This window comes from Antechinus flavipes, chromosome 1 (assembly GCF_016432865.1).
Source record: "Antechinus flavipes isolate AdamAnt ecotype Samford, QLD, Australia chromosome 1, AdamAnt_v2, whole genome shotgun sequence".
Taxonomy (NCBI): Eukaryota; Metazoa; Chordata; class Mammalia; order Dasyuromorphia; family Dasyuridae; genus Antechinus; species Antechinus flavipes.
Window position 1 is genome coordinate 548,557,366 of NC_067398.1, and position 15,411 is coordinate 548,572,776.

The 15,411-nt window shown below is 36.6% G+C and overlaps 1 protein-coding gene across 1 annotated transcript in view; it reads right to left on the minus strand.

Moving 5' to 3' along the window:
• The window catches only part of JARID2 (jumonji and AT-rich interaction domain containing 2), a 312,614-nt gene that overhangs the window by 167,747 nt on the left and 129,456 nt on the right, over positions 1-15,411 (minus strand). Inside the window, exon 2 of the mRNA XM_051970653.1 lies at positions 10,502-10,637. Within this exon, the coding sequence (XP_051826613.1) occupies positions 10,502-10,637 (136 nt within the window). The remainder of the gene's footprint in view (positions 1-10,501; positions 10,638-15,411) is intronic.

The following is a 15,411-nucleotide window of genomic DNA, read 5'->3' on the forward strand; positions in this document are numbered from 1 at the left end:
GTTCTAGAAAAATTTGGAATACATCCAAACTAGACTGCAATAAAAACTTTGGTATTCCAACACAACTCCACTACTGTGCTTTATTTTAAACTTCAGTAAATACTTCTCACAGACACTCACTTAACCTGTTGGGCACAAAATTCATTAAGTGGATAAAGCCAGCATCAATGCAGATTGTATATCATTAGAATAATATAAATATAACAACAAGTTTTTCATGTGCTGGTATATAGACACATATTCTTTCTAATAAAGGATGGTTGTTTGGGAGGAGAATATATTAAGAAATCTAAGTCACAGAGAAAAAAAATCAGTTTTTTTTTTTAAAGCCACCTTTACAAATGGACTATGGTACTTACACTGCAGTGGCTCTTTGTTCTTGAATGTACCAGGCACACAGTAGGCACTTATTAAGTATTACTGATTGAATGTGGGAAGAGGATTGAATTTGAAATGTTTGAAATTTCTTATTGCCAACTATTCCAAATGTAATAATATAGAAATTCTGACTCAAAGAGGGAGAAGAGTTGACAAACAAGGTGAAACAACACAAGGTTACTTGATTTTTACAAAGGTACAAGGAAAATATTTCCTGACTTTTACAGCTCAGAATTCTTACTAGAAAAGACCAGTCCCAAGTCAAAGTTTGTCAAAGAAGCAGAATTTTCTTCTTTTCCCCAAAGGAAAAGCAAAACTTCAGGAAGTATTACAAAATATCCCCCACCAATAGGGACCCAATGGCAAACTCAATTTCACCTGCCTAAATGGAAACCCAAAAGGTTATCTATGATTTCTGGGAGTAGAGAGGGTTTTTCCTCCACATATATTAAGAAAAATCAAGACAACCACTTTTTACCCAGTCACAAATTCTTACTGCCTCTGAAAAGAGGAAAGTTATATTTATCTCTAAAATCCATTAAACAAAGGGGGTGGGGGAGAGGGAAGAGGAGAGAGCACCACTAACCTAAGAACAAAATACTTGACTTTGTGTTGTGAACTTGGCTAAAATCCCAAAATCCTGAGTGTGTTTCAGATTTATCATATATAAAGTATGATCTTTGTCACTCAGAAAAATTAGGTATTAATGAAACTTGCAAATAAGTACTTTTCGATTTGATGGTCCCACCAAGAAACTGAAATCAGTGCCTTATGACCAGGGCCCGCCCCAGCAAGACATTTTCAATCCCTTTGGTGTCACTGATGGACCCCTTGGACCATGAGATCTCTAGATTTATCAGAATTAGGGCTTTTTAATGCATAAAATGAAATACAACAAATTACAATGGAAATCAATTATGTTTAAATACAGTAATCAAAATAAGTTTTGTTATTTATGCCTAAGAACTACTGTGTTAGTGGTGCAGTATCTACCTTTAACATTGTACTCATCCATTCAATAAGTACTTATTGAACCATGTGAAAGGCACCATGCTGGGCCAGCAGGACAAATATGCAAAACAGAATGTGCCTCATTAATAGTAGCTAGAAAAGATCTGGCCATTCTGAAAATCGATTTGTAATAATGCTTCCCAAAAAAGTGAATAAAATATGTGTATTCTTTGTTCCAGAGATTCCACTGCTTGTTATGTACCCCAAAGAGGTCAACAAAAATAAAGATTGCATGGATATCAAAAGATTCAGGGCATCATTTTTTAAGGCAGGAAAGACCAGGAGACAAGACAATTAACTGCCTATCAATTGGGAAATTGCTAATATTATGGTAAATTAATTTAATGGAATATTACTGCACTGTAATAAATTCAGAATTTAGAGGCATGGGAAAATTTATAGGAAATAATGTACAACAAAGTAAGAAAACCATAAAAGTAATATACAAATAATGGAATAGGAGAGAAGTTGAAACAAGCCTCAGTGTTAAGCAGGGCTCTAGGGAATAACTGAAAAAATGTAATGTTTCATTGCAAAAAAGGGAGGCTGGGGAAGCATTGCATAAACTGAAAAGGTCAGATAGCTAATACCTTCCCCATGAGAGAAAATCTTCCATCTATTTTGTATATCTTGTATATACAAAATATATTTTTATGCTGCCTTACTCCCCTTTCAAATCTAAACTCCAGGACCAGGGGCAGATTTTACCTTTCCTTTTATCATCAACACTCAGGCCAACCGAATTCTCATAGAAACAGATGTAATTTGAAAACACACCATAAAAGTAAACATACACACACACACACACACACACACAACGATCCAGATTTTATCTAGCATCAGGCTATCAAAAAGTGCCAGAACCAATACATTTGGAATTATCCTTATCCCACAGTAGTCAAGGTAACTAAATCTAAACCCCAGATGTCTACCCAGCAGGGTAAAAACCTGCTTTTAGGAAGCATGGCTGTGGGATGAATCTGGTTGAAGTTATGGTGGTTCAACCTTAAAACTCACTCCAAATTAGCCAACTCCTTTTGACTATGAAAAATGATTTTTTTTGGGGGGGGTGGGGGGGGTGGGGGGGAGAGAAGAGAGAAAAGACATGCTGGATGGATGGACAGACATATATAGTTCCTTGAATTGACAGGCTAATTAGGATTATAAAAATATAACAGTTATGAAGGGAAACCTTCCCTCGACTATAGACAGAACAGCATGAGATCGCTTCAGGGGGCTGGACTGTCTAGCTAATTGCACTCTATAACTAAATTTGGATTCCAACTTGGAAACACTCAGATTTCCCCAGGCAGCCTGGCCATAGCAATGAACTTTTATTAGAGAGAGAAGAGGTGAGATAGGCCTGGCTGTGAATACAGACTATTACTTGTAGTCACCCAAACTTCAGCAAAAACCTCAGTTTACCAAAACTTCTGTCTATGGGAGATGATCACTTTTTTCACCCCTAAGCACAAAATCTAGGCATCCCTAGAAAACAAGTCTATCAGACTTCCTTAGAGAAAGAAAATTTATTCAAAAGTTTATCAGACTTCCTTAGAGAAAGAAAATTTATTCAAACCAGGTAAAAGTACCATGTGACACTGGATTCAAATCCTACTTCCCGTGTGAGCTAAGGCAATCCTCAAAGGATTTTCCTTTCTTCATTTATAAAAGGATGAAAGTAAATGACTTTTGAGGTCAGAATAATGATTCTAGGATATCATATCTATCACACAACACAGGGAACCAATGAAAGAGGAAAGCCTACCTGAAGATATCTTCCTTTTTCTCAATTTCTTATCTTCACCAAGAAGCCTCCCAATTGCAAAGAAATGTTTCAGCAAGTAAAGTAACATCTCGGTTTTATAACACCATTAATGATGTAGGATGAGCCATGTTTTCCCAGGCATGTATAACCTTTCCCCTCCCCCCCTTCTCCCATATCATCTGTAAAATATGTGAACTCAACAAGATGGGCTTCTCAATTGCCCTCCTACTATAAAAAGGCTACAATTCTGTGACAAACCTATACAATGAGAAAACAAATACATTCAAGAGTCATGACACAGGACATCTTGAAGGGTTTTAGTATATGATGAAACTACCCTTCATTATGACACATCAACCTGGCAAGCAGCTTCAAACTAAAATTAGTTCTGAATATAACAAGATACCTAGATTTCTAATCTTTCCTAGAAAATAAACACAGAGATTACAATAATAAGTCCCCTTTATTTCAAGTGAGGAATAAAAGAATTTTATTCTTATCTCAAGTACTCAGATTTTTCCAAATTTAGCTCTTACAATGAAATATACAAGAGGGAAGGAGAGAAGATGGAACAATTTCCTAAGGAAAATACAATTTTTGTCACAAGTGAAGACCCAGTTTCTTAGAATAGTTCAGTTTGAGGAGTACCCAGGCAAAGCCTTCCCAGTCAAATAGGCAATAAAAATAAATTAAAATGATACTAATGCTAGATACTTGGGGACTCCATATTTTTTAATATTAAAGAGAAAACTTAATGATTTCAAAAGACATACAAATTACAATGGAAATTAGCCTGTGAGCATATACGAAAATAAGATAAAGAATAGCCAAAGAGAATGGACCTCTTCAAGGTAAAGAGATGGCACTTCAACAATCCAAATTCAGGGTCACGTCAGATCAAAAACTTGGACAAAGCTGCGTCACCACTGTGTACTTCCATCCTACCTTACTCAAAACTGTCCAAGAAGGGCATTTTCTAAGCCATAAAACTAAAATGTAGCAAATGGAAACTACCATATTGGAGGTGAGGAAGGATGGGAATGGAAGGGGTGGAAAGGGAGAGGGGGAGGAGAGGGGAAGAAGAAGAGTTCTAAAAAGCAGAGATGCTAGCTGAAAGAGGATCTGATGGACATAAAAGAGAGACTAGAAGTATGAAGAATTTCAAAATTCTATTTCAGAATAGCTATTACAAATTCAAAAAGCCTGGAAACAAAATGAAAATTTTAGCTTTCTATTAGATGCTGTTATTTAAGTATAAAGTAGTGACTGAAACTTTATTCCTTGACTATAAAAATGGGGCTATGACCAGAAAGGGTATGAAAGCCAGGCTAAAAGTTCCTCTTGAACTTATTATAGTACTTAGTCTACAAGACTGATGAAAAAATCAGCATCCCGCTATTACCCATCCAGACTTAAGACAGGGAGAAAAGATGAAAACAATGAATGAATCACTTGTGCCTATGCATGAGAAAGGAGATGCAAACACAAGTTCTGTCTGCTTACCAATTCAACTACAATTAATTACACCAAAGCCACCTATAAATGCTGGAATTAAGAAATTATTCTTGCCACTTTCAGGATCTTACATGTTTTGCTGCCTACTCTTATGTTTAAGTTCACATTTCTTTAATAGGTTCCTAAATTTTCCTTGTCCTTTTCACATTACCCTAAAAAAGCAATTACTAAGACCTTACTAGGACAGCAGGAAATGGGATGCAACTTCATTCTGCAATCTAGTCAAGATTTCTTAGTCTGACCAAAGGAGCTGCTGGATCTTAGATGCTATTTATAGAAAGTAAACAAATTTCAAATATAGCTAATAACTCCCTCTTCACTTAGTCTATAATTATGTGTACCCATTATTACTGTGTAATTATTTGTGTACCATGTTATTATTTAAGTGTCCCTAATTTTGGACCTAGCAGCCAAGGGCTCTGAGGGCAAAAGAGAAAAAAGTCATTAGCACTAAGCCCTGAAAAAGAAGGCCTCATTTTCAATTTATGGTAATCTCAGATGCATTTTCCCCTTCCCAGAACTCTGAAGTGAAGTTAACACATTGGAAACAGTGGCAGGAAGCAAAACCTTCCAAAAAGACCCCAGAATTTACAGATTTTCCTTTTCTCATTTATTCTTCCCAACAGCTTGTAACCCTGGCTCTATGTCCTACAAAGATAATAAAAAATAATAATAATAATAAATTTTTTTAAAAAATTGTAAATGATCCCAATTGATTTAACTCTGACAAAAATAATAATTATGATAATAAAATCTCACTAAGTTCCATTCATTGTAGAATTCCCAAGAGGGATTTAGGATAGGGAGTGCTCACTCTGTCTTACTTGGCTGGAGCTGGGCAGCAGGATTGTGCCAACAAAACTTGCTGTTACTGCAACTAACACTGTGAAAATCATGCTGACAGCCAGCCCCACCACAGATATACCAGGATTTCACACAAGACATAAGGTTGAGGTTTTAGTTACTTGTAAAACTGGACTGCAAATTAATCTACGCCAAAAGAATGTGTCTATACATGGGCAAGCAATAACATAAGTGGGAATGACTTGAAGAGGAACACTCTGCCAAGGTGTCCCACACAATCTTTTAAATGACAAATATTCAAAATCTGAAAACTGCTTTCAAGAACTTGAAGGAATGACGAGTCATGTCTCCAGAAAGCTGATGACAAATCATTTCTGATGCCAAAGCACCTATGTGGGTGCAAGGATGAGAGGGTCTGACTGGATTAAGATTGGAGGCCAAATCCAAATTTACTTCAAGACTAGTTGTGTGACCCCAGGCATAAGGACACCTCTAAAGTAGAGAGAACAACAGGGCCTGACTGGCAGAGTTGTTGTGAGTGACAAATAGAGATGAGAAGAATGGAACACATGAAAGACTGAAAAAAGAAAAAGGAAAGAAAAAATGGAGACACAAAGAGCAAGTGTTGACACTATTGTTAAATGTAATATATGATTCTTTAAAAATAAGCTGTATATCATGAGATATTCACCATTGCACAAGTCTATATAGAGATATTAATAGTTTAAGCTAAAAACAAAAAAATTTTTTTACTGTTTTGAACTGTACCTCATTATTTACCTCAACTATTGTCACATAATTACTTTCAACTGTAACACATGCTGAAATTACAGCAAAGAGTGGCTGACTTTGATTCTGTTTTCAGTCTGATGCTTGTTATGTGACTGTACTTCACTAGACCTGGTTTCCTCATCTGTAAAAGGCAGGGACAGTACTACATGGTCCTGTAGGATGAATACTGGATTTAATCCAAGAAGACCTGGATTTGCATCCTAACTTTAAAATAAAATAAAATTATGTATACATTTTGTTCAATGTACACATTACATTAAGTTGCTCTGCTTTGATCCAAAATATGCTCTCCTCTTCTTTATCACAGTAATATACAATAGCATTTTATATTTATATTTTCTATCAACATACTTAAAGCTTGAAATCTTCACCATCAAATTATTTTATGTATTCTAGACCCAAGATTCTAGATGCCAAAGGTTCTTTCTATTCTCAAAATTTTAAAACATACTTCATGTTTGGGTTTATCATTAATTAAAATATTTCTGTGGTATTGTCATACAAACTTTAGGGTTGGGGGAAATGGACCAGAAAAATGATAGGGTTGAGAAAGAAAAACAATGGTAATAAACGAACTAACCACAACACTGCATGTATGCAATACTCTTGGCTTTCTACATCTCAATAATACAAGGGGAAATATCCCATTTCATATGATAAAGCATTCCTGAAACAAAAGAAACATCCTCCTCCTGCTTCCATTTTCTCACATAGAGAAAATACAAATAAAAAGTGAACAAAGATAAGTTATACAAGTGCAGAAGTCCTTCTATAGCCTGAGAATGTGGGTCTATGAAACCAAACAGGAAAACTGCAAAACCTGATTAACAAACAAATCCCAAAATTAATAAGAAAAAACTTTCATAAGCAATCTGGAAAAGAATCTCAAATGGGATAGGTCACTAATCTGTATCATGACAATCTCAGTGATAAGTTAGCCACCCTGGTTCTGGGACCAGTCTAGCATTAGTTATATATATATATATTTATATATATTTAGCTACCAAGGATGTACACAGCCGCTTCACTCTCCTTCAGTCTTGTTTCTTTTGTTTTTGAAAGTAAAACAAGTTCTTTCTGGGTAACAATAGAAAGCTGAGTAAGGAGTTTGTCTAGAAGGCCCATTATCCTGAAAACTAAACACACAGATCCTATAAACATGTATGCTTATTTACTAAAAATTAATAAAAAAAAAATTAGGCAGAATATGTCCCCCCAAATGACCAAGTTTCTTGGTAGTCTGAAGAAAAACTAATTAAATTTTAACAAAAAGAAACAAAAGAGGCATATCAAAACTTAAAAAAAATAAAATAAAATAAACCTTCATGTCTGAAATGGACAAAATTCAAAATTACACCCACCCCTCTTTTGAAGGGAAGGGGCCAGATTGATTATTCTTAACACAAATAACTCTTTAAAAACTTTTTTTTTAAATTTCCAGCAGTCTTTATGGAGATATCTTTGCCAACTTTCCTCAGAATTGCCAACATTTAGTAAGAGGGTATGGGGGCAGGGAGACAGGGGTTTGGAAGGAGCTCTTTTCAGCCACAGTAGTCAATGTTGAATGAATGTTTTCTATTGCTTTGCTGAAATTCAGTGTTTGCTTTATCATAAATACCCGGCTGTTGAACGCTTCATAGGTAACTCCATTTTAAAGAAAACCTCTTCCTCTTTCCCTCCCCTCCTCTCCAAAGTTCAAAAGGAGACTTATTGAAGTCTGCATGACATCTGTGGTTGACATGCTACTGGTCTCCAATGATGGAGCTCTCCTTCACCCACTTCCACTCCCTATCCTAAAACAAAAATTATATCTAAGAGGGAGGGAATATATAGTTATTGTTGTATCATCCTATCATCCAGTCAAGTTGTCCAGGGTTGAGCATCAGATAACTAGGCCAGACACTGAGTTCAAAAAGCTCAAACCATGTATAACTCAGGTTTAACATAAAGATGTAGAAAAAATATATACACATTATCCTCTCTATCCTCGAATAATTCTTTTTTTGTTTCTGTGTTAGTTTTTTAAGAGGCAACTGGGTTTAAGTGACTTGTCCAGGGCTAGGAAGTGTTAAGTGTCTGAAGCCATATTTGAACGCAGGCCCTCATGGTGCTCTTTCTTTAGGTATTTCTATTTGTATAAAACTTATACCTAAAAAAAGGATTTAATTCAAACCTGCATCCCGATCAAGAGGAAGGTAGTCTACTGTCTCAGACAAAATTGGAGATATACATTGTGAGGAACATCAGTTCACTGTTAGCTTATTTGACCCTTAGTAATTCTGTGAGCTGCTATCATCATTATCATCACCTTAACACTTCCTGGTACAGACTAAAAGCCTCTTTGACTAATTTATCCCCATTTGACATATAAGAAACTGTGGTTCAATGAGAATTAAGTGGAATGTATAGGACCACAAAACAATTAAGCTCTTGAGGCAGGATTTGAACTGAAGTCCTTTTTACCTTTCATAACATACTGCAATCTCATAGATGCAAGACCATTAAAAGCATAAAAGCACCACATCTCCACATCACAAGAAGAGGCACATATAATCAGCTCTTTTGCAGTGATCCTACTGAAACTCTAAGAGTCCTTCATTATCCATGCTACCCTTTAGCAAGATATAGTGTCCTTCCTTATCTCTTTTAATTAGGTCAATTTTTGCTTTAGCTTGATCTGAGATCAGGATGGCTACCCCTGCTTTTTTGACTTCACCTGAAGCATAGTAGATTTTGCTCCAACCTTTTACCTTTAACCTGCATGTATCTCCCCGCTTCAGGTGTGTTTCCTGTAAACAACATATTGTAGGATTCTGGCTTTTAATCCATTCTGCTAACCGCTTCCTCTTTATGGGGGAGTTTACCCCATTCACGTTTATGGTTAGAATGACCAATTCTGTATTACTTGCCATCTTGTTAACCCCGGTTTATGCTTTCCTCCCTTCTTTCCCCTTTCCCCCCCCTTCCCAGTATTAGGCTTGTGAGCACCACTTGCTTCTCACAGCCCTCCCTTTTTAGTATCCCTCCCCCCCGCCTTAGAGTTCCTCCCCCTATCTTACCCCTTTCCCTCCCAGTTTCCGTATTCCCTTCTGCTTAGCTTATTCCTTCCCTTTTCACTTTTCCCTTCTCACTTTTCAATGAGGTGGGAGAAGTGAAACTCTAACAGTCAAAGAGACATCTTTAGCACTTTCCTCCCTTGCCAGTGTATACACACACACACACACACACGCGCGCGCAATCATAGGCCATCTTTCCCGTAAGAGAGTTGCAGGCAATTTTCTGTAAAACTAACAGACTGGGAGGGAATTACATATGATATTTACTAAGTCACTTGACCTCCTTCCTACTTACTACAAAAACAAACCAACCCTTCAGTTCAAGCTTCTCCCTCTTCTCCACAAATATGGGAGCAATGGGAATCCAACTGAAGCTACTGTCACTGAAGGTGACACAATCCACAACTTTCAAGCCTCCGGCCCTCCAACCCCCTCTTCCTTCCTTCCCTCTGCCTCTCCCTCTTTCTCTCTCTAACAACCACAATGTATGTCAATTAAGGATGTCAGAATAAAGTCCCACAGGGACACATATTAAGTGCAAGAAGTCTTTTCAGGATTTCTCTGAATCTTCTGAGAGGTAGCATATCATTTAATAGACCAGTTTCTAACTACACACAGAGAAGTGCCTTCAAAAATGTAAATTAAATACATAAATCTTTGAGCTGTGAAGGGCAACAAGAAACATCCAGGTGTTTCCCACACCGGTAGTTGTCACAACAGGTGGCATTCATTCCAGATGCAGGCTTGTGCTTTACTCTATGCTCTTGGACAGGTAGGGAAGAGAATGTTCCTCCAACAGAAGGTACAACGGGCTGTCTGGAGTGTGGATTGGCTCATTAAAGACAGATCATAAAACTTCTATCAGGCAACCACCATTGTCCACGGAAGAGGATGTGGCCTTCAGCTGGAGAAACGGCGCAGAACAGGGAGAGGACCATCAAATCTATAACAACCACAGTATTTAAAAATAAAAACAAAAACCTTCTGAACTGGAACACCCTACCTACTCACAATTTTACAAATTTAGGTGCCTCGGGAAAGCATCAGCATAGAGAAGGGAAGGGAGAATTAGAGATTTTCTCCTAGGGAGCTTCCAAGGTCTCAACTACTTCTCCAAATTCAGTAGGGTTATTAAGACTGGAGAAATCCTTCTTGTGTCAGAGAAGAGTCAACTTACCATTCACCGGTTTCAGGCTCCCATTAATGCCATCACCATGCTGTCTCTTCTGTGCATTCTTGAACTCCTTCAGAGACAAATAAAGGACTTTGCGTACCACCCTTTCTTCTGACCAGGGAATCCCATCACTGTCATCCTAAAAATAATAAAGAAAGAAGAGAGGGGAAAGTGGAGGGGAGGGAATAAAAAAAAAAAAAGAAAGAAAGAAAAGAAAAGAAAAAAGGAAGGTTACTTAAAAGAACTAGGCAACTCTTCAGATTCAGATTCAAGAAAATTTCTCAAGAAGAACTGTGTCCAATATCCATATCCAGGATGTCAGAAAGCATTACAACATAGAAGGATGGAGGCTGGGGCATGTCAGTCATCTAGGCAGCAAAGCAACCATATGGCCACATCCATTCTCTCAAGAGGGTTTTTTTTAAAACCAAAAAAAAAAAAAAAACCCTATTAAACACAGAAAATTTTCCTTAAATGCTTGATAATCAGGAATACCAAGATTTGTTTTGGATAAAAAAAAAAAAAAAAAAAAAAAAGGAAATATTATTGCCAATACTAACAAGTTCTAAAGCATCTTCTTTTAACAAGGGGAGGTTAAAAAACACACCACCACCCCCAAGCATTTTTTAGTTTCTACTACATGTCAAATATTGTGTTACATATTGAGAATATAAAGATAGGGGGGAGAGGGGGAAAATTCAACCATCATTCCCTTAAAGAGTTTCCATTCTCTAGGGAGACAAGAAGCACGGAAATAGGTATCTACAAATAGAAAGTATCACAAGAGGAGGAGAAGTACCACACTAAAAAGTGAATAAAGCAGGGAAAGCCTTACCTTAGAGATAAGGACCTCCAAAGATTCTATACAAGGTATGGATTAGATGGCCTCTGCATTCCTGTGCTGTAACTTTCACACTTATGATCCTAGCAAAGTATTTGGTTCAACCTATTTGCTAAAATGCCTCTTTTTTGAAAGTTTAATCTCTCTCCTCTAATACTAAGAAAGAAATACTGATCCTAACCCATTAGGAAAATATGGTTACAATGCATAAAGTCCAGGTAGATGGAGCAATGGAAAGAGTGCTTAACATGGAGTCTGGGAGACATTAGTTTAAATAGAGCCTTAAAAAGAAGACTCTGTACAATCTGACTACCTTAGTTTTTCCATATACAAATAATAAGCATCTGGTTCTTCAAGGTGGCTTATTAGGATCAAATGAGATATTTGTAAATTTCTTTGCCCATTATGTCATATAAATATATAGCCATTATTACTGTTATTATTATCACAAACCATGTGAGAGATGATAGGGGCTTAGGGAACGTGTGACTGAAGAAAAAGTGGGGATGACATGAGAAATCTTGAGATGAAGGGGTGGGTAACTCACCTGATAGAACTAAGAAAGGTAAAGAAATAGAACAGGAACTCAAGAAAAAGGTAACAGGTAAACATGGCAAAGAGAACAACTTGCTAGGCTAAGAGTGAAGGGGATTTTTGAGGATATCTAATTCAAATTGTTCCTTTGAAAACAAAAGGTAGTTTTGTAAGTTTCCCAAAATAGAAATTATGAACATCAAACATAAGATTAACCAAACTGAAAAGAAAAGAAAAGGCACATAGTATATTTATTTGAACCCCAGTGGGCTAAATCCAGGCCCTGGAGTCAAACACTATTGTTGTTCAATCAACTTCATCTGTGTCCAACTCCCCGGGGATCTCACTTGCGGTTTCTTGGTAAAGATATTGGAATGGTTGGCCATTTCCTTCTCCAGCTCATTTTACATATGAGGCAAAGAGGGTTAAATAACTTGCTCAAGATAGCAAATGTGTGAAGCCAGATTTGAACTTTGGAAGATGTCTTCCTGACTTTAGGCCCAGCACTCTAACCATTAAATCATTAACCAGTCTAACTTTTCAAAAAAGAAATACAAAACCAAATCATCTGTATTAAAAAAGAGATTTCACAATAAATGAATTGTTAGAAACTAGTTTGCCCAATTATAGGTCTCAAATTGACAACTTATAAGAAATGGTTGAATCTTCTAAAAAAGATAATATTCCAATTAACAGAAAGAGAATTTAAACAAATGAATTTCAGAAAAACAAGACAGTAAATGAACTCCCAAAGCAAATTACTGGGATCAGAGAAATTTGTAAGTGAATCCTAGCAAACATTTAAAAATTAATTTATTCAAATTATTTTTGCAAAAAATAGAAGAGATCCTGTCATATTCCTTCTACAATTCATATATGGTCCTGATACCAAATCCAGGAAAAGACAAAACAGAGAAAAAGAAAACTGAATATAATGAATATTAATATGAATTTAAATAATTTAGCAGTTTCAAAAAGACTGTACATTATAATCAAATTAAATCAGTCTGTCATGGTTTAATGGACAGAGCTGACCTCAAAGCTAGGAACACTTAGATTTCAGTCCCATCTCTAACAGATATTAACTGTGGAATCTGAGGTTACTTTACCATTTGAAGTCCTAGGTAACAGGGAAGTTGTCAACTTACAAGTAGAGCAAGCTTCTTCACCTGGAAGTTCTCTATAATAATGAAGTTATAGGTCCAGTCCTGATAATCGACTTTCTTAATAGCACAATTAAGAAACATAATATACCCAGATGGGTTTCCAAAAGGAAAGAATGAGGCTCTTGAATTTGCCTCTGCCTCACTTAAGTTCAATTCACTTGCAAGTCATGACATCACCTTCCAGATGTCAAGGTTTCTCTTCCAGAACAAAGGACAAGATATTTTATCACATTTAATCCTCATGAACAAGCCTTTTCATGACCCTATTTGAGGTTTTCTTGGCAAGATATTAGATGAAGTGATATCATTTTTCCCTCCAGTTCATTTTACAGATACAGAAACTGAGACAAACAGTTTAAGTGACTTGCTTACAGTCACACGGCTAATATATGTCTTCAAGCCAGATTTAAATTCAGGTCAGGCATTCCATGTACTGAGCAAACTAGCCCAACCCCACTTTGCAAATGAGAAAACTGAAACACAAAAAAAATTTAATCAGGGTGTTGCTCTGAATTTCAATTTGGATTTTCCTGACTAAGAATACTCCATACATTACAGCACTACAGGGAGGAATACAATCCTTGCAGCCATGCTAGATAATAAATTTTACAAGTCCAAAATACCTTTAACATGAACTTACTAATAACTGTACTCAAATGTTTTGACTGGGCCCTTCATCAAAACCTCAATTACTAGAAAACATCTCCAAAACTTTTTTGGGGGGGGGATACAGGGTGTCAACCATCATGGGTTTAGGTAAGTTAAGCCAGATAGCATGAAGGATTTTTTTTTTAATCCTAAAATAGAATTGCTAACAAAACATTAACTTTCTATCTATAAAGTGGCTTACCCAAACCACTAGGTAAACCTACTGCAAAGATTATGGAAATGGTAGATTCTAAATATTGCAATGAAGGTGACCCTCCAGGGTGCTCTTTAGTTGTCTCGATTCTGATTATATATCCCTCCACCTAAAGGAGTGAAACCATTTAACACCCCAGGTCACACTTTTCCCCTTCATCTCTCTCAGCCCCCTACACACACACACACACACACACACACACACACCACAAACCTCAAAAACAGAATTCAAACAGGTAATAATTTGAGTCTGGGGTGATGATCCTTCACAAATATTAAAAAATAAAACTGATTTTTAGGGCTGCAGAATCATGATGAATCACCTCCTTGGCTGCCTAGGAGAGGTTTCCTAGACACATAAACCAAAGATGAAGGTATTCCAGAAACATACCTCCATGTAATCCAATGAAAATTTCTACCCATTCACTCCTCCTAGGTGGGGAAAGCAATGCAAAAGAAAACTCTTCCCAAGGCTGGATGTTGTACAAGAAATATCTTTTGCCTAAAAGCTACCACCACAATGTGACTTTGTCTAAGCTATTTTCATCAGAACATTACTTTTTATAACAAGAGAAATTTTAATCCTAAGAAGCTCAGTAAAAATCACAAATTTTCTGTCAAAAAAAAATTTTTCACTATCATTTCTCAAAATAGCCATCTTATTAAGCATCAGATATAAATACACAGTGCATATGTATATGGACCAGTGGTAGGCACAGAGGACACAGAAATAAAGTTTTACATTTTACATTACAAAAGTTTACATTTTGCTTGACAGTTCCCTGAATGAAGGACAGGGTAAGGGGGAAGGCCTAGCAAGCCAGCGGGAATGCAAAAGATAAAGTGTGAGAAGGAAGTATGAGGGGCAACCCAGGGAAAGGTAAGAAAAAGTTTGGAAAAACACTGAGAGTGAGTAAGTGAGTGACTTATTAAAGCTTATTAGTCTAATGAAGCAACATATGGATAGTTTCAGCAACAAGTAGATTGAAGAGAAAAATCAGATGGTGATGACTCTTTTTAAATGTCATTCCCACTGGTGATGTCAGTTTCTGATGTCAGACCATTTTAACAGGGTCAAAAAGTTTGGTTAAAAACTTTCTTTTCTGGGTCTTCCACAGCTATGGCTGGAGTGCCTGCAGGCTGCTATAATAAGCCAGATGGGCAGGAATAAAAAATGTACTCACAGATATCTCTCCTTGAGCCTTCACTTACTATGTAAGCACCAGCAAATCACTCTGCCAATCTAGACCTCATTGTTTTTATAAAAATTGATGCACTTTATAAATGACTTGCTATTATCTTGGCTTATCAACTTCCACCAGGCTGAATAAACTGAACAAACTTGCTGGCCTAAACCCTATACTACAAGCAATCATTTAACTTATGCTTTCCTAAAAACTTCCACCCATTTCAAGTACATTTACAAAATATAATTAATATTTCATGAAACAATTGCATTCATATATTCATATCAGTAAAGCATGCTGACCAACTTACTTGGGCAAAAGACC